Source organism: Ogataea angusta (genome assembly GCF_019207475.1).
Source record: "Ogataea angusta isolate 61-244 chromosome Unknown 61-244_NODE_1_length_1302399_cov_90.877568, whole genome shotgun sequence".
NCBI lineage: Eukaryota > Fungi > Ascomycota > Pichiomycetes > Pichiales > Pichiaceae > Ogataea > Ogataea angusta.
The window spans coordinates 475,627-493,378 of NW_025065215.1; the positions used below are offsets into that span (position 1 = coordinate 475,627).

General features: G+C 55.0%; 13 protein-coding genes across 13 annotated transcripts; 10 read left to right on the top strand and 3 right to left on the bottom strand.

Moving 5' to 3' along the window:
* Positions 1-360: 360 nt before the first annotated feature.
* On the bottom strand, positions 361-3,157 carry KL928_000302 (uncharacterized protein; the record flags this gene model as incomplete). Its single annotated transcript, XM_043203561.1, has 2 exons — positions 361-2,486; positions 2,755-3,157. The coding sequence occupies 2 exons, from the start codon at positions 3,155-3,157 to the stop codon at positions 361-363; spliced, it is 2,529 nt and encodes an 842-aa protein (XP_043062197.1).
* Positions 3,158-3,220: 63 nt separating this feature from the next.
* KL928_000303 (uncharacterized protein) lies at positions 3,221-4,996 on the top strand (the record flags this gene model as incomplete). The annotated part of the gene is made up of 2 exons (XM_043203572.1): positions 3,221-3,301; positions 3,458-4,996. 2 exons carry the CDS (start codon positions 3,221-3,223, stop codon positions 4,994-4,996), a joined length of 1,620 nt encoding a protein of 539 aa, XP_043062198.1.
* Positions 4,997-5,137: 141 nt separating this feature from the next.
* On the top strand, positions 5,138-5,662 carry KL928_000304 (uncharacterized protein; the record flags this gene model as incomplete). The annotated part of the gene is made up of 1 exon (XM_043203583.1): positions 5,138-5,662. One exon carries the CDS (start codon positions 5,138-5,140, stop codon positions 5,660-5,662), a length of 525 nt encoding a protein of 174 aa, XP_043062199.1.
* Positions 5,663-6,012: 350 nt separating this feature from the next.
* On the top strand, positions 6,013-6,792 carry KL928_000305 (uncharacterized protein; the record flags this gene model as incomplete). Its single annotated transcript, XM_043203594.1, has 1 exon — positions 6,013-6,792. One exon carries the CDS (start codon positions 6,013-6,015, stop codon positions 6,790-6,792), a length of 780 nt encoding a protein of 259 aa, XP_043062200.1.
* Positions 6,793-7,024: 232 nt separating this feature from the next.
* Positions 7,025-8,245, bottom strand: KL928_000306 (uncharacterized protein; the record flags this gene model as incomplete). The annotated part of the gene is made up of 1 exon (XM_043203605.1): positions 7,025-8,245. The coding sequence occupies one exon, from the start codon at positions 8,243-8,245 to the stop codon at positions 7,025-7,027; it is 1,221 nt and encodes a 406-aa protein (XP_043062201.1).
* Positions 8,246-8,352: 107 nt separating this feature from the next.
* On the top strand, positions 8,353-9,857 carry KL928_000307 (uncharacterized protein; the record flags this gene model as incomplete). Its single annotated transcript, XM_043203616.1, has 2 exons — positions 8,353-9,036; positions 9,435-9,857. The coding sequence occupies 2 exons, from the start codon at positions 8,353-8,355 to the stop codon at positions 9,855-9,857; spliced, it is 1,107 nt and encodes a 368-aa protein (XP_043062202.1).
* Positions 9,858-10,079: 222 nt separating this feature from the next.
* KL928_000308 (uncharacterized protein) lies at positions 10,080-10,931 on the top strand (the record flags this gene model as incomplete). The annotated part of the gene is made up of 1 exon (XM_043203627.1): positions 10,080-10,931. The coding sequence occupies one exon, from the start codon at positions 10,080-10,082 to the stop codon at positions 10,929-10,931; it is 852 nt and encodes a 283-aa protein (XP_043062203.1).
* Positions 10,932-11,098: 167 nt separating this feature from the next.
* KL928_000309 (uncharacterized protein) lies at positions 11,099-12,580 on the top strand (the record flags this gene model as incomplete). The annotated part of the gene is made up of 1 exon (XM_043203638.1): positions 11,099-12,580. One exon carries the CDS (start codon positions 11,099-11,101, stop codon positions 12,578-12,580), a length of 1,482 nt encoding a protein of 493 aa, XP_043062204.1.
* Positions 12,581-12,803: 223 nt separating this feature from the next.
* Positions 12,804-13,070, top strand: KL928_000310 (uncharacterized protein; the record flags this gene model as incomplete). Its single annotated transcript, XM_043203650.1, has 1 exon — positions 12,804-13,070. One exon carries the CDS (start codon positions 12,804-12,806, stop codon positions 13,068-13,070), a length of 267 nt encoding a protein of 88 aa, XP_043062205.1.
* Positions 13,071-13,215: 145 nt separating this feature from the next.
* On the bottom strand, positions 13,216-13,729 carry KL928_000311 (uncharacterized protein; the record flags this gene model as incomplete). Its single annotated transcript, XM_043203661.1, has 2 exons — positions 13,216-13,603; positions 13,680-13,729. The coding sequence occupies 2 exons, from the start codon at positions 13,727-13,729 to the stop codon at positions 13,216-13,218; spliced, it is 438 nt and encodes a 145-aa protein (XP_043062206.1).
* Positions 13,730-13,808: 79 nt separating this feature from the next.
* KL928_000312 (uncharacterized protein) lies at positions 13,809-14,738 on the top strand (the record flags this gene model as incomplete). Its single annotated transcript, XM_043203672.1, has 1 exon — positions 13,809-14,738. One exon carries the CDS (start codon positions 13,809-13,811, stop codon positions 14,736-14,738), a length of 930 nt encoding a protein of 309 aa, XP_043062207.1.
* A 76-nt stretch (positions 14,739-14,814) lies between these two features.
* On the top strand, positions 14,815-15,969 carry KL928_000313 (uncharacterized protein; the record flags this gene model as incomplete). The annotated part of the gene is made up of 1 exon (XM_043203683.1): positions 14,815-15,969. The coding sequence occupies one exon, from the start codon at positions 14,815-14,817 to the stop codon at positions 15,967-15,969; it is 1,155 nt and encodes a 384-aa protein (XP_043062208.1).
* Positions 15,970-16,082: 113 nt separating this feature from the next.
* On the top strand, positions 16,083-17,744 carry KL928_000314 (uncharacterized protein; the record flags this gene model as incomplete). The annotated part of the gene is made up of 1 exon (XM_043203694.1): positions 16,083-17,744. One exon carries the CDS (start codon positions 16,083-16,085, stop codon positions 17,742-17,744), a length of 1,662 nt encoding a protein of 553 aa, XP_043062209.1.
* Between the last annotated feature and the right edge of the window lie 8 nt (positions 17,745-17,752).

Here is a 17,752-nt window from a genome sequence, read left to right on the forward strand (position 1 = left end):
GCCTCATGCTGGATATTTGCGATATTTATATATTAGCAGAATAAACGTCTGATAGTCCGGAGAGGAATGTTTCAGCGAGGAAAAACGATCTCGCTAACTGTTGCAGAAAAAAAAAGATAAGGAATTCGGGCAGGAAAGAGTTTTAGGAGCCGGATGGAAAGAGTTTTAGGGAGCCGGATGGAAAAAGAGTTTTGAAAAGCCCGATCGGGCTTTCAGCAATCCAATGCTTTGCGCTCAGCTTACACAGAAGTATTTAAAGGATCCACCCTAGTCACAAAAATAATCAAAGAATCCACCCTAGTTCATTTCAAGAATCAATCAAAGAATCCACCCTAGTCACAGAATTAACCATTATCCACCCTAGTTGTTCACAGCGGCAGTGTAGGCCAGCGACCACGTCTTGGACATGCCGTTATCCAGGTAGTTGGTCGAGAAGTCGGACCCGCTGAAGAAGCTGTACGAGGTGGCCGGGTCGTACAGCGCGACGTTCAGCATCAAGATGCCCTTCCAGCCGTCCGTGACGCTGTCGATCTTCGAGCTCAGCACGTTCTCCCACTCCTCCTTGACAAACGTCGGGCCCCTGATCAGCGACGAGACAGGAGTGATCGGCAGCATGTGGATGCCGTGGATGTACTCGACGTTGGTTCCAAAGTACGTGGTGTGCGCGATCTTGTTCTCGAACCAGATGCCGCTGCAGTAGTTGCCGATGAACTTGGAGGGCATCACGCTGTTGTCCTGCGAGTACAGGAAGTAGACGTTCATGGCTCTTTTCGAGATGGCGAGCATCAGGTCGGCGCGGTTCGACATGTTGGTGTCGTTGATGACAGAGGCCCAGATCTTCATGGCGTACGCGAAGTTGTAGTCCTCGCTCGAGCTCTCCTCGTCCTTGCCGTCCGCGTAGACGGTGATTCCGTGCGCGATGGAGTGGCCGAGATAGAAGTCGAAGTTGCGGAAGACCGGGAAGTGCGAGTCGTCGCTCGACGGGTTGGCCACGTCTCTCACCAGGGTGTTGACCCAGTCCTTGACGCTGCTGGCCCACGACCCGCCCAGGTCGGCGTCCACAAGCGCACACAGCGCGGCGGCGTGGATGTGGTAGCCGTAGTGGAAGTGGTGGTCGTTGTAGAACGCGTTACCGTAGTCGATCGACGTGTCGCCGTCGGACATGCCGCCCGTCGAGCAGATGCCGCCCCAGTTGGTCTCGTAGCACAACGGGTACGTCTGGCTATTGCCGCTGAACCGCTCGATGGCCTTTTTCAGCGACGCCAGCAGCGTCTTCGTCTTGTCGGAGTCCTGCAGCACGTAGTGGCACACATACAGCACGTACGCGTATTTGTCGAGGATCTTGCCCGAGGTGTACATGGAGTCCAGGTCGGTGGACGAGTACACGTCTGCGCTGTACTCGTCCGCGGCGGCGGCCTTGATGGCGGCCAATTCGGCGTCGGAGTACGCCGGCGACGAGAACCCGGAGATCGCGCTCCAGGGGTCCTTGCCGATGCCGGTGGTGAGCGTCTCGGACATCTCGAACTTGTTGGTGAGATACGCGGTCATGACGCCGTGGACGGTGTCGTCGAGCGTGGCCGAGGTCTTGGCGCCAGAGGTGGTCGAGGTGAACGAGGCGCTCTGGTGCGGCATGGCGTACATGATGGTGGTGCCGTTGTTGGAGGAGCCGGAGGTGGCGTACTCGAACGCGTACGTGGCGGTGGAGCCCGACACGGACGCGCTCAGCGTCACAGACGTCGGGTAGCACCCGGCGGCGCTGTCGTAGGCGCTGTCGTCGCCGCACGCGACCTGGACGACGCAGTCGTTGATCGAGTTGGAGCCGATGATGTGGTTGGAGTCCTTGAGCGCGAACTGGCACGACTGGCCGTCGCTGAAGGTCACGTACATGACCCAGGTGGAGCCGTCGTTGAGCACGATCTTGTACTTGTCGGTTCCGGAGCGCGGGGCGGTGTCGCCGGTGACGGAGCTGATGCCGACGCCGGAGTGGATCTCCGGGATCAGGTCGTTGTACACGGCAGACACGAAGCCCATGCCCTGGACGAGGGTGGCCGTGAACGAGCCGGCGCTTTTCGACGCGACGGTCACGTCGATCGACATCTTCCTGAGGTTGGCCAGCTTGAGCGAGGCGTTCGAGTCGAGGTCGCTGGAGCCCAGACACAGCGCCATGTTGCCCGCCGGGGCGTAGAAGTACGACGCAGCGCCCTCCTCGTCGGTCTCGCCGTACACGCGCTGGCTGGCGGTCTGGTGGGACACGGCCAGTCCCTCGTAGTCGGACTTAGTGGAGTACCATAGGGAGTAAGGGTGGGTGTAAACATAGGAGGTTTGGTCACCGAGGGTCAGATTACCCCAAAAGTTGTTTGTCTGGACGGCACCGTTCTTTGTCACCCCACTGGGCACAGACACCGTGGAGGCGGTCTGAGAAAACAGCGAGATGGGCTCGTCGGTGGAGATGGCAGAGAAGATGTCGCCGGAGGTTTCACCAGAAGCTGGCCATTAGCTGGGGGCACGGACGGGCAGGGGAAGCACTTACACGTGGCTAACATTTTGGAGTAACTGGGTGCTCTGTGAGAAGGAAGCAAAGGCACGAAGCAATGGGTTGCAAGAAAACAAGAGAAACTTTGTAGCGGGTGGGAGCGTTAAAATATGGCTAAGCCTTTGGCCAAGACAAGGGTGGGGGAAGCGAAGGGGATCATTGGACAATAATTATGATGTCATGCTAGTAGTCCAGTTTGGGGGTGAATTCGGCCGTGCAACGGTGCAGCCGTTTGGCGGAGGGAACGGCTGTTTGTGGGGGTGGCGGTAAATACCCCTGGTTTGTGGCCTGTGGCAGCTGCATGGGCGCTTGTGGATCTGCCGCTGTCGGCGCGTGCGACGTTCGTTTGAGCTTGCGTGGAGGCGAGTTCAGGCGGAACGCCGCACCCAGATTCTGCAGCATGCACAGCTCGTCCGCGCGCAGCTCCACCAGATCGAGCCTCCCCACGCTGCGGTGCTGTATCTCCATCTCTTTCTCCTTCACGTCGCTCGCGAGTCGTCGTTCCAGCAGCAGCCGCTCGTAGTTGCGCCGTGTCGCGGCGTCCTTCGACGTCGCCGCCTGAATCAGCGCCCTGTTGCGAAGCGCAACCACCTTGGCCGCGTTGTGCTCGAACTCAGATGTCATCAACGGTTTATTTTTATTTTATTTTTTTTTAATATATTTTTATCAGATATATTCTAGCTCCGAATGAAGTTCGTCGCTTTGATCTCCGGCGGCAAGGACTCCTGCTACAACATCCTCCACTGTATGGCCAACGGCCACGAGCTCGTATGCCTGGCAAATCTCTACCCACCGCCCTCTGACTCGCACGAGCTCGACTCCTTTATGTACCAGACCGTCGGCTTCGACATTGTGCCGTACTACGCAGACTGCACGGGGAAACCGCTGTACCGGCGGATGATCAGCGGCACTTCGCACAACCAGAGGCTGGAATACGAGAAAACAGAGAACGACGAGACTGAGGACCTGTACGAGCTGCTGAAGCTTGTGAGGGAGCACCACCCGGACGTGGAGGCCGTTAGCGTGGGGGCCATTCTGTCGTCGTACCAGCGCACCCGCGTGGAGGACGTGTGCAGTCGTCTTGGGCTCACTGCGCTCGCGTATATGTGGCAGAGAGACCAGGAACAGCTGATGGGCGAGATGTGCGCCTCGGAAATGGAAGCCAGACTCATCAAGGTGGCCGCGATCGGCCTCAATGACAGACACCTGGGGCAAACTTTGCAGCAGATGTACCCGGTGCTGATAGATCTGAATAGAAAGTATGGGGTGCACGTGTGCGGAGAAGGCGGCGAGTTTGAGAGCCTGGTGTTCGACGCGCCGTTCTTCACTAGGGGGAGACTAAGAATTGTGCACCAGGAGACCGTGCGACACACTAACGACGAGGTGTGGTACTTGAAGCTGAAAGTGGAGGTGGTGGAAAAACAGGGTGGGGGCAGTTGCGACGTGGTGCAACCGCCGCTGTTGCACGAGCCGTTTAAGGAGATAAGGGAACGGCTCAAACATAGCTCGGGGGGTGCAGCGGAGATCGACGTGCAGCACGTTGGGGACTGGCACCAAAATTCGTCCCACTCAGAGACCCTCTTACGATTAAGTAATATCACCTCCACGCAACCAACAGCCGAGGAACAAATGACCCACGTTATGTCCCAACTAAAAGAATACCTGGACAATCACAATTTGCACCCCTCGAACGTGATCTTCTCCTCGCTGCTCGTGAGCGACATGTCAAAATTCGCCCCACTCAACTCCATATACCAAACAATGTTCACACACCCGCTCCCACCAGCCCGTGTGTGCGTGGAAACCACCTTGCCCGAAAACTGCTTTGTCCAGCTTTCCGTGGAGATCATACAGGACACCCACTTCAAGAAGGGTCTACACGTCCAAGGCCGGTCCTACTGGGCACCATCAAACATCGGACCGTATTCACAGTCCATTGCAGACACACGCACCTACATGGCCCACATCAGCGGCCAAATCCCGCTGATCCCTAAAGACATGAGCGTGTGCAAGGATGTTCTGACACAGGTGGTGCTTGCCCTCCAGCACTTCGAGCACGTCAAGGAAGCCATTGGGAGCAAGACAGTCCTCTTTATGTGCTGCTTCGTCACTGACGCAAGCCTCGCGGAAGCCGCTGGTCACACTTACCGCCTCTATAGACAGAAGTCACGTGATAGCGATCACGTGCCACATTTGGTGACTGTTCTTGTGAGCGCGCTGCCGCGCGGTGTTGGCGTGGAGTGGACGGGCGTCAGTGTGAATGAGGCGGTGGGTGACTACGAGCACGCGAACATAGCGTTTGACACGAATGTGGAATACTCGGCGGACAGACACTACAGGATATACAGCGATGGCAGCGGGCAGCCCGCTGCACTGCCCGGCTCGTACGAGTTGATTCCAGTGCGAGGTGTGTTTGACGTTTCCGGCGAGCGGCGGCGATTCGCAGTGGTGGAAATACCGTGAGCCCTGACTGCATATCACGTGCCTTGTCCACACCGCACACCAGAAGTCGCGGAAAAAATTTGGCGGAGTGAGGGTGGTCTGCCTGCGCGAAGAGATTACTCAGAGATATTTCTTTTCAGCCAAAGAGTTATTATTTCCAAGATGTCGACCAGAGCTCCAAAGTGGTACGAATCGGAGGACGTTCCTGTTCCTAAGCAGACCAGAAAGTCTGCCAGACCCCAGAAGCTGAGAGCTTCGCTTGTTCCGGGCACCGTTCTGATTCTTCTTGCTGGAAGATTCAGAGGCAAGAGGGTCGTCTACCTGAAGAACCTGGAGGACAACACCCTTCTTGTTTCCGGCCCATTCAAGGTGAACGGCGTTCCTTTGAGAAGAGTCAACGCCAGATACGTCATTGCCACCTCCACCAAGGTGTCCCTTGACGGCCTTGACCTGTCCAAGTTCAACGTGAGCTACTTTGCTAGAGAAAAGTCGAGCTCCAAGAAGTCTGAGGGCGAGTTTTTCGGCGAGGGTGCCAAGAAGGAGATCAAGACTGAGAGAATCGAGGACCAGAAGGTTGTTGACAAGGCCCTGATCTCCGAAATTAAAAAGACCCCATACCTGAAACAATATCTGGCTTCCACCTTTTCTCTGAAGAGCGGTGACAAGCCTCACGCCATGAAGTTTTAGAGTTCCTCACCGCCATCGCCCTGTCCACCAACTCCAAGTCCTTGCAGGGACCTTCCATATTGCAATAATAATGTGATAGTTATATTAGTTTTTTCTTACGTAAAATCTTTTTGTTTTTTTTACCTCTTCCCCATGTCCTTGTCTACCAAGTACCAGGTCGATCCCAAGATCCCGGCCGTGCTGCCGTTCGAGAAGATGTACTCCATCCAGGTCGGCGACCGACTGTTCCGTCTGAGCGGCGCGTCTGTCTCGTTCGACTCGCCCTCGTACTTCACCTCTTTTTTTGGCCGCAAGGAGAACAAGAACAAGGTGCTTACCGTGGACCGCTCCTCTGCCGTTTTCGACAAAATATGCGCTCATTTGCAAGGATACTGCATCCGCGCGGACAACGAGTACGAGCTGATGCATCTGTACGCCGACGCCACCTACTTCAGCCTCCAGAAACTGCTCAAACAGCTCACCGAGGACTTCTACTACTGCAACGTGGGCGGGCTCAGTTTCCGGTTCCCGCAGGACCTGGTGGCCGGCGAGGGCAACCACCCGAACTACTTCACGGTGGCGTACCAGACCACGTTCCAGAGCCCGTACTTTCGCGGCGAGCTGAAGGACGTGATCCGGCCGCCGCCCCAGAGCCCGATCGTGGTCAAGCGCAGCGCCAAGCTGTTCACCGACCTGCTCAATGCGCTGTCGACGGGCCGCATCTTCGTCGACAACGAGAACCACCGTCGCCAGCTGCTGGCCGAGTGCCGCTACTACCGGTTTCTTGCTCTGGAGCAGAAACTGATTCCGCACAAGATCCAGACGAACCCGTTCACCCACTGCGAGGAGATCGTTGTTGCGCTGGGCGACATCAGGAAGGACTGTCTCTCGCTCGCGTGCGACAGCTCCGCCGTGTACAAGCGGCCCTACGTGGACGCCAAGGCGCGCGTGCTGGTGCTCCAGATCGAGTCCGAGGAGGCCAGCCTACTGATCCACACAGAGCTCTCTTTTGTCAATCTGCTATTTACCGGGGCCACCGCGCACCGGCTGTACACGCTGCTCAGCCCGCTGGACGGCGACCTGTACGAATCCACGGTGCTCGAGGACGGCAGCGTCCGGGAGAAGCTGCGGATGTTTGTTTCGCTGGATGAGTGCTCGTTCACGCTGAACGGCCACGAAACGAAGAAAAACTGGTACATGGACTTTTTCGCCGGCAGCGGCGAGAACACACAGCAGCTGAACGGCGACGTCATCGACGTCAAGCTGCTCCGGTCGCAATGGACCGTCAACTCCAAGGACCAGGGCCGCCTCTGGTTCAACGGCGTGCTGGCCGACGGCGTGCTGGACGTGGCCCACTTCAACCGCCGCCGCGGCTTCCTGTGATCAGTGCTCGCTCCGCTTGCGCAGCTGGTTCACCGAGAACGACGCAAACAGATCGCCCTTCTCGTCCCAGTTCACGTCGTTGCACCCGTACACCTCCTGCAGCTCCGCGGCCGTCCAGCTGTCCAGCGTGTACTCGAGCAGACAGTTTTCGGCGCCGCGCACGCTGAGCACGAGACGCTGGGCCGAGGCTGCGCCGCAGATCACCGGGCTCGCCACGGCCACCGTGCGCTCAAGACTCAGTTTTCCGTCTTCTGCCACGGAAACCACCAGAAACGCGCTCATCTTGTCAACCAGCACCACCAGCCTGTTCTGCGACGGCAGCTCCAGCAGCTGCGACACTGTGAACTCCTTCAGGTCGCCGGCGTCGTTCTGGAACCGCGACGGCACCAGGTGCTCCTCGGTCAGATACGGCTCGACCGCGGCAGACAGATCGAGCTTGTCGGCAAGCACGCCCTCCTGCCACCGCCACGAGCACAGGAACGGGTCGCCGCCGCCGCTCACAAGCACCCTGTCGCGACACCACCGCGGCGCGACGATCGACGCCACAAACTCCTCGTGCTCAAACAGCCATTTCTCGATAACGTAACTTTGCGGGAACCGGCTCAGTCTGATGTGCTCGTCACGGTCGGTCGTGACAACGAGCTCGTTCCCGGCGCCGTCCGAAACGTTCAGCACCCCCGTCAGCATCGACACGTGACCCAGAACCGGCACCATGTCTTTTTCATCCTTGGTCTCAGACGATAGCATGTCAATACAGTAGACGTCTCCAAACTTGTCTCCAACGACGACCGTCGAGTCGTCGAGCGACGTCGACACGGCACACGGCCTTTTCGGCAGAGGCTGCCGTTTGATCTGTCTCAACGACCCGCCATCCAGCTCAAACACCACCACCGCCTTGTCTGTGTCTGTAGTGAGGATGAGATACTTCTCGTTTCTGCTGAGATGGATGTCTCTGATGTAGCAGAGCTTTGGCGGCGCTCCGGGGCCCGGCGTCGGCACCTTTGGCGGCTTGCGGTCGCCGGCAGCGGTTTCTTGCTCGAACTTCCTGCTGCGTGCCTCGTACTCCTTGATCAGGGCATAGTTGGAGTCGACGGTGTCGAGCCAGGAGTCGGTCAATTGCCAGTTTTCGCCGCGCTGGAAAACAAACAGTTTCTGGCCGGCACCGGCAAACAGCAGGTCTCCCTTTTCGTTGAGCAACACCTTCTGGAACGGATGTTTCATGGATATTGGATCGCTCTGAATATTTTCAGAATTTTTTCCAGCGTCGATCGGCCCGCAAATTTTTTTTTTTTTTGGCACCCCGATACGCTATCAGAGGTTCCACCAAAATGCCACTCACCCACCCATTGATCAAAGACGGCTGGTTCAGAGAGGAGAGCGACGAGTCCTTCCCCGGCCAGGCCATGCGCCTGAGGGTCGCCGAGATTCTGCACGCGGAAAAGTCCAAGTTCCAGGACGTGCTCGTGTTCAGGTCCACAGACTTCGGCAACGTCCTCGTCCTGGACGGCATAATCCAGGTCACCGAGCGCGACGAGTTCGCGTACCAGGAGATGATCACGCACGTGCCGCTGTTTGCGCACCCCTGCCCGAAGAAAGTGCTGGTTATCGGCGGCGGAGACGGAGGAGTCCTCAGAGAGGTGTTGAAGCACGACTGCGTCGAACGCGCCACTCTGGTCGAGATCGACGAGTCGGTCATCAGCCTGTCCAAAAAGTACCTGCCAAATATGGCCAAATCGCTGTCGCACGAGAAAGTGCAGGTTGTTCTGGCAGACGGTTTCGAATACCTGAAAAACACAGCTGCCAAGGACGAGGCCGACAAATACGACGTCATTGTCACGGACTCGTCGGACCCAGACGGCCCCGCCGAGGCGTTCTTCCAGAAACAGTACTTCGAGCTGCTCTACAACGCGCTCAACGCCAACGGAATGGTCATTTCGATGGCGTCCGAGAACATATGGCTCAACATCGACAAGCTCAAAAGCCTCAAGGACATCTGCAGCCAGGTGTTCGCGGTGACCGAATGCTGCTATTGCACTATCCCTACATACACCTCCGGACAGATCGCGCTCATGTGCTGCTCGAAAAATCCACACCTCAAGGTGTCGGCGCCGCACAGGACGGAGTCACGTGACCGCGAAGCGCAGCTGTTCCGGTACTACAACGCGGCGATCCACAGCGCCAGCTTTGTGCTGCCGAGGTGGGCCGCCGACAAGCTGAACGGAGTCTAGAACCCAAATATATCGTCGATCGTCCTGCGCGCCTTTTTCCGTTTTTTCCTGTTTTCATTCCGAGGCTCCTCGAGGCTTACGTTGACAAGCTCTGCAGGGGCAACTAATTCTCCAACTTCCTCCTCCTGCACGAGCTGCGGCTCAGGATCTGGCTCCGGGGCCGGCGCAGAGCGCATCTGCAGCAGAATCGCGCGGATCTTGGCGACAAGACCCATCAGCGTAAAGCCAAGAGCCAGGTACTGGCCCAGCTCCACCACCGCGTAGAATCTGTAGTAGCACGTAGGCAGAATGCGCTGCAGCAGATAATTAATCACAGTCTGGAGCTGCTGTTTTTTTCGCTGCACCAGCTGCGCCGCCTGCGTGGCGCTGAGCGTGCGCGTTTGGAATTTGGGGAAATGCAATCTCGTGAACTTAAGCGAGGACAGCTGTCTCTTGCCCGTGATCTCGTCGATGTCGATGCACAGCTGCAGCACCGTGCGCAGGCGCCGGTGCAGAATGTTGAAGTGCTTCCACCACAGCGACGACCGGTGCTGGTTCGAGTCCCGGTGGTACACCAGGTGCGCGATCTGGTACTCGTTCAGCAGCGCCGCCTCCATCCAGGCTGAAATTTTTTTCGCCTGCCGCCTGTTTCTGTGCGGTATGCTTACGTAACGAACACGACGCGGTGCGCTATTGTGATTTTTTTCTCAGACACAACAAGGCACCCCTTGGCGTGTGAGCGCGAGAATGTCGCTGGACGCCCCGATGCATTCTGACACGCACAAGTATATATACCAGGCCCTGTGGGAACTTTTGTTTTCCAAACACTCTCACTCCAGTCACTCATTATGCAACTGTCCAAGATCGTGCTCGCTTCCATCCTTGCTTCCCTGGCCACGGCTGCCGACGAGATCGTCAACCAGATCGACGACGGCCAGGTCCAGGTCCAGACCGAGGAGACGACTGCTGCCACGGCCCAAGCAACTGCCGCCACTGCTGCCGCTGAGACTGCTGCTACTGCTGCTACTGCTGAGACTGCTGCTGCCGCAACGACCGAGACCCCAGCTACCTCGTCTGCAGCCGCCACCTCTGCCGCCGTCTCCGCCGCCTCCGCCGAGCAGGACACCACGGTCACCAGCCTGGCCACCGATACCCTCACCACGTGTCCAGAGAGCTCTGCGGCTGCTCAGTCCACCCCAGCTGCCACTGCTGCCACCAGCTCCGAGGCAGACCAGACCCTGTACGTCCAGACCACCCAAACTACCACCATTGAGGGCACCCAGACCGTTGTGACCACCTACTGCCCATACTCTTCCACCGCAGCTGCCGTTTCCTCGGAAACCACCCCAGCTTCCACCACTGCTACCGCCGCTACCACCTCCTCTGCTCCAGCAAGAAGCTCCTCGAATGACTCCTGGAACACCATCTACACCTCTTCTTCTTCCGAGGACGTCACCTATGTGGACGAGACCACCACCCCAACGTCCACCGTGACAAACAACCACTACTCGACTACTAACGAGTACGTCACCACCACGTCTACCTACGCTGGCGCGTCATCCTCGAAGGCTGCTGTTGCATCCTCTTCTTCTCTGAGCTCGAACGGCACCTCTTCGATTGAAACCTACGAGGCCAGCGGTGCCAAGTTGATGGTCGGCTCTGGAGCCGTTGGTATGGCTGCCCTGGCATTACTTTTCTAAACGTATGACATAGTATAGAATAAAACGTATTTAAGGTTGGATTTTTTTTATCTCTCGCCGCGCTGCCGGGTCCCCAAATTTTATCGGACGGCCGAATATTCGGTGGACCGATAAGTGAGAAAAAAATATAAATAGCCCAATTTATTTCTATTATTTTCCAACCCACAATGAAAGCTACCATCTTAAGTTCGCTACTGCTTGCTTTGGGCAGCGTCGCACTGCCTGTCCCTAAGAAGGGCTACCACGACGTCGAGACCGCGGCCCGTGTTGCCAGAACACTGGTCAACAGAGAATCTCTGGCAAATCTGGCCACCATCCAAAAGAAGGATGGCGTCCCTGTTTCCTTTATGGAATATTATGCTGACTGCGAGGACGACGGCGAGCCAGTTTTCTTGCTCGTCAACATCTCCTCGAGCCAGAGAAACATCGACGACGGCTCCAAGGTGTCTGTCTCCATCAGAGTTGGGGACCACCAGATCAACGACCACGTTAACCCTCACTACATCGGAGGCAGAGTTCGTTCTGCTGCCGGCTCGCCACGGGTCAATCTGAAAGGCTCGTTTATTCCTGTCGCAGGTACTCCAGAATTGGACGCCTGCTTCGCTCTTAGACACCACGACGCTCCTGCTTGGTACCCTGGCTCCCCAATTCACGCCACTTTCTGGGCCAAGTTCCAGGTCGAGGAGGTCTACATCATTGGTGGCTTTGGTGACACCGCCTACATTGGCGAGATCCCTGCTGACCTGTACCTGAACGCCACCACCTTCGACGAGGAGGAGCTTTCTGAGGAGCTTTCTTCGATTTTTGAGCTCCCAAAGCAGGAGAACACCTACCTCACGCGCTTCGTTAAGGCTTTTGCCCGTATTTTCGGTCTACAGGAGAACGAAGACGAAGAGCAGGAGGAGGAGGAGTGCGACTTTGAGGACGACGACGAGGACTGGAAGAAGCTCGGAAGGGACCAGAAGAAATTCTGGAAACATTACGGCAAGGGCCAGAAGAAGTACTGGAAGTCTCACGGCGACAAGTCTGAGCAGCCTGAGGACCCTGAATTAGAGGAACTGGAGGAGGTCGAGGACCCTGACTACTGGAAGCATTTCGGCAAAGACCAAAAGAAGTACTGGAAACATTACGGAAAGGAGCAAAAAAAATATTGGAAATCTCATGGCGACAAGTCTGAGGATCCTGAGGACCCTGAGGACCCTGAAGTCGACGAGATGACAGAGATCGACGATCCTGATTACTGGAAACACTACGGAAAGAACCAGAGAAAGTACTGGAAACACTACGGCAAGGAACAGAGGAAATACTGGAAATCTCACGGCGACAAAAAGCCAGAGGACCCTGAAGTTGAGGAGACCGAGGTGGAAGACCCTGATTACTGGAAGCATTACGGAAAAGATCAGAGGAAGTACTGGAAACACTATGGTAAGGAGCACAAGAAGTACTGGAAATCCCACGGCGACAAGCCAGAAGATCCAGAAGAGCCTGAGTTTGAAGAAGTCGCCGAGGTTGAGGACCCTGACTACTGGAAGCACTATGGAAAGGACCAGAGAAAGTACTGGAAGCATTACGGAAAGGAGCAGAAAAAATACTGGAAGTCCCACGGTAGGGATGACGACGAGCAACAGGTGATATCTGCCGACTTTTGAGACTTGAGACGAGAGAACGCCTAACTTTTATTTGAATGTTGTAACGAGCTACAATTATTATTTTTTTAGTCCATATTTGTAAATTCTATGCGCCCTAATTTTTTTTTTTTTCGCCTGGCCGGTGCAGAGTCGCGTTATCGCGTTGCTGGATTCAGTTACTTGATACGGAGGAGAAAAGGTTTCCCGTATAAATACTACCAACCGTCTTTTTTTTGTCCAAAAAATGGCTCCTCGCAGAAGGAACGCTACTCTCGCCACCGCTTCCGCAGTCGCGCTTCTAGGAGCTGCGTCGCTTGTCGTTACTACATATCCTCACCTGTTGGACAAATTACCGTGGTGGAAAAAGAAGTCCGCCACCGAGAACAAAGAATCCGAGCAAGACTCGTCTGCCGACACGTCAGAAAATATCGGAGATTCGACCGTTGTTGTGCAAGAAAACCAGTTGAGCGAAAAGGAGCTCAAAGAGGTCCTCAAAGAGGTAAGTAGCTAGCCGTGTCCCGCTAACTGATAAGAAAGCGATACCTATTCCTGAAGGTGCTACTCTTGATGACCTTATCGCCCTTGTTGATAAGGCTAAATCTGTATAAGGTGCTCAAGGGCATACAGATCTAATTGCGCTTATATATGTTGTATCTCTAGTGTTCACGAGACGGGTTTATATGCTTATTGAATTCGCTCCACGTTAATTTTTCGTTTGGCAGGTAGCAGAACTTGACGCCAATCTCTTCCACGTCTTTATTTCTGTACTCGTCGTCAAAAAGACACATTTCCGACGGCTCGATGTTGTTTCGGCCAGCAAGCTTCGAGATGTGGTTTTTCTTTGATCCCCATCCCCATTCGCTATCGTCGATGTACTTCTCGAGGTTGAACAGCTTGATCAGTTTCTTTGCCGTTGGCGGGCTTGCTGTTCTTGAGGCAGTGAATATTTTGATGTTTCTCGACCGCAGAAACTCCAGAATCGGCACCACGTCCTCGTACAGGGTCACCTCGTAGCCATACTTATCGACCACTGTGTTTTTCTTGCTTTTGTGGAGTTTCAAAGGCGTCGATATATGTGTGTCACACCAGCACGCCAGGTTAGCACAAGCAGTTAGCACACTTACGCCAAAGCGTGTAGTCGAGATCAAACACCACTGCTTTGTAGGACATGAAATAAAATATATAAAATCAATAAAATAAATAAAATAAATAAAAGAAATAAAATAAAATAATAAGAATATAGTGTCCAATGGCGCATCTGGAGCGATATAAGTCCGCGCTAAATGAGTCTCTTGACAAATCACAGAACTTGCTAAACACCCTGGTGGATTTAAAGAAAAAGGGAGGACTGGACGACGCGGACATAGAGCTGCTGAACACCCTCCATCGAGAAGTCGTTCTGGACAACGTCCAGCTGATCAACGCCAAGAACGAGGTGAAGAGCACGTACAACAAGCTGGCCGACGAGAACCTGAAGAAACTGCATTCTGGCCACTACCAGTTCAATAACATGAAAATCCAGCGGTACAAAGGCCAGAAGCTCAGGAACGAGAGTCTGGCAGCAGAGTTTGGGAAGCTCATCTCACAGATCCCAGAACTGCAGCTTGATCAGGTTTTGGACAACGAGAACACAGAGGGCCAGGAGTTTCTGAACGGGCTGCGCAATAGCGGTCTTGATATCAAACTGCAGTTTGCAAAGTCGGATTTCAGCGACCAGATAGACGAGGCTGTTGTGAGCCGTGTGGAGGACATTTTGAAGAACGAGGAAGTGAAAAAGTTCCGTCTTGTGCAGCTGAGTGACAAGCACTACGAGCGCGAGCGGACAATGTTGCAGAGCATGAGTTTGAAGTGGCAGAACCGGTTAGCAGAGCTGACGAAGTTTGTGCGGGACGACTCGTCGAGAATTTTGAAAACAATTGACGATGTGAAGAACGAGCTGCGCGAGGAGCACGAGGAGGAATTGGAAGAAGAGGAAGTGGAAGAAGAGGAGGAGGAGGAGGAAGAGCCAGAAGAGCGAGAGCCAGAAGAGAAAGACGGCCCTGTTGCAGAGCAGGAGCAGGCAGAGGACGCAGAGGACGCAGAGGACGACGTTATGGATGTGGAAACAGAAGCACAGATGGCCAGTGACGAAATAACACCAGCCGCAGATGCCAGCCCCGACCTGGAGCTGGACGAGTAAATGTACCAGATGTATTCTATAAAATACAATTTTACCCGGCTTGTTTGCTGCAACATTTTATTTACAGCTTGTCAGCATGGACGCCAATTACCTGCTAATTTCCCTTCCCAAGAGCACGTCGACGGACAAAAACTCGCTCAAGGACTGGCTGCAGACACACATCAACGGTGGCAGCGTCGAGCTGTTCGAATACCAGCTTCCAGGCTTCAAAGTGGGCACTCTCGACTCGCTGGTGCTCCAGAGCGAGGAGCTTGGTAGAATCGACCAGCAGCTGTACGGTTCGATTGGCAAAGTGCAGGACATCATGGCAGGCATCCACGGCGAGGGCGACGCCACGCTTGTGGCCAAACAGAAGATCGACGGCAAAACCGTGAACCAGTATTTGGAGTCCTTCCGCTGGAACACCTCGAGATATAGACTGGATAAACCCATCGAGGAGCTCATCAACTTGATCTCGAACGAGGCGCTGAACGTGGACAACGACCTGAGGTCGTCCTACGCTAATTACAACCAAGCCAGGTCGAATCTCGTGGCCGCTCAGCGGAAACAGACCGGAGACCTGTCTGTCAAGTCGCTGCATGACATTGTGCGTGCGGAACATTTCGTGCTGGACTCCGAACACCTCCAGACGGTGCTGCTGGCCGTGCCAAAGAGTCTCAAGGACGACTTTCTCAACCAGTACGAGACTTTGGTGGAGTTTGTTGTTCCTCGGTCTGCACAGCAAATAGCCCAGGACGCAGAGTACTACCTCTATTCCGTCACACTGTTCAAAAAATACGTGCCCGCCTTCCTGTCCAAGGCCAGAGACGCCAAATGGGTGCCTAGAGACTTCGACTACTCCGAGGAGGTGATGGCAAAAATGAGAAACGAGTACCAGGAAGCGTCCAAGGAAGAACACACGCTCAAGAACGACCTGCTCAGACTCTCAAAAAGCGCATACTCCGAAATCGTCTCGTCGTGGACACACATCAAGATCCTCAGAACCTTCGTCGAGAGCGTCCTCAGATACGGCCTGCCCCCAGACTTCTACTCGTTCCTGCTGAGACTGCCGGCAAAGGCCATTTCGAAGTCCAAGCGCGAACTCATCCAGAGATTCGGCTACCTCGGCGGCAACGCGTTTGCCAAGGACAAGAAGGGCAATCTCGTTGCCGACGCGGGACTCCACGAGTACGCCTCGCTTGTTGACCAGGACTACGAGCCGTTCGTTCTGTACGAGATCAGCTTGAGCTAGACCAGGCTCCAGAAACCGACGCGTCGATCGGCGCGTCTACTGTAGATGACGTCATCGGGTCCACGTACCCCCTCAGCACATGAATATTTACAACTAAATTGTAATCTCTAACTATGTCGCGCAATTACAAGAAGCTCAGCAGCGGGACCACGCAGCAGAACCCGTTCGAGCCTGAGGAGACCAGCACGGCACTGGAGACTTATCCGATATCGCTTGAGCCGATAAATGTACACGGGCAGGCGGAGTCCAAGGCACAGCAATGGCAACACCAGGAGGACGTGTTTGCGGACCCGTCTGACGAACAGGACTCGCGCGATTCGCAGGACACGGGCGGGCTCTATTCGCACGTGGATTTCGACGCGACCGTCCGCAGCCGTCTGAAGGGCCGGCGACTGCTGTATTTCACGTCGCTGTTCAGCTCCATAGGGGTTTATCTGTTCGGATTCGAGCAAGGTGTCATGTCGCTGATCATCACAGAAAAATCGTTTTTGAACTATTTCGACAACCCAAGCAGTATAGAGATCGGGACGTTGATAGCCCTGCTGGAGCTGAGTGCGCTTTTCTCTGCTCTGGTGGTGCCCAAGGTGTCGGACGCCAAGGGCCGCAAATACACGATTCTGACGGGGGCTCTGCTCTTTTGCATCGGCGGCATGTTCCAGACGTTTGCTCCGTTCGAGCAGATCTGGATCATGATGATCGGCAGGATCATCTCGGGCTCCGGAATTGGGTTTCTGAGCTCCATCATCAACCTGTACCAGTCGGAGTGTTCTCCGAACGACCAGCGTGGTATGATCGCGTCGATGACGTTCAGCTGCAACATCCTTGGGTTTGCGTCGTCCATCTGGCTGGACTTCATCTGCTCGTTTCTGGCCGGCACGTACGCGTGGAAAGTGCCGCTCCTGGTGCAGGTTTTCTTGGGAGCCGTGCTATTTTTCGGCGGCTTCTACATAGTGGAGTCTCCGAGATGGCTTTTGGCCATTGACCGCGACAACGAGGGCTATGCGATCCTCAAGCTCTTCAACGACGACGACCCGGACCCCGAGAAGGCCAAAAAGGAATTCCTGGCCATCAAGCACACCATCGAGAGCGAGAAAAAACAGCTCGAGCGCGAGCAACGCAGCTGGGTCGGGACGATCGTCAAGAACCGCAGAGTCATCACCATCGGCGCGTCGTCTCTGTTTTTCGCGCAATTCAACGGCATCAACCTGGTCAGCTACTACGCTCCGCTCATTTTCGAGGAGGTCGGCTTCGAAGGAAAGTCCGCCTTTGTCATCACCGGAATAAATGCCATTATCTATCTCCTATCCACACTTATACCATGGTTCCTCGTTGACAACATCCGGATCGGGGGCCGCAGACGACTGCTCATAGCCGGCGGGCTGCTGATGGGCAGCGCGTTGTTCGTCTCTGGGGTCATGAGCGCTCTGAATAACAAATTCGGCTCCATTATGGTGGCTATTCTCATTGTGCTTTACAATGCTGCATTCGGATTCTCCTGGGGCCCACTGGCATGGCTCTATGCCAGTGAGATATACGCCGACTCCTATACCCGTTCTGTTGGCGCCTCTCTGGGCACCTCCATTAACTGGTTCAGCAACTTTGTTGTTGGAGAGCTTAGTCCCGAGCTTCTCGACCTCATCAGCTGGAGGTTGTACTTCATATACGGCGCCTTCTGTTTTGTCAGCTGCGTTGTCGTGTACAAGTTCTATCCTGAAACCACGGGAGTCGAGCTTGAGGACATGGACAAACTTTTTGAGGAGTTCAAAAAAGAGTGATATATGAT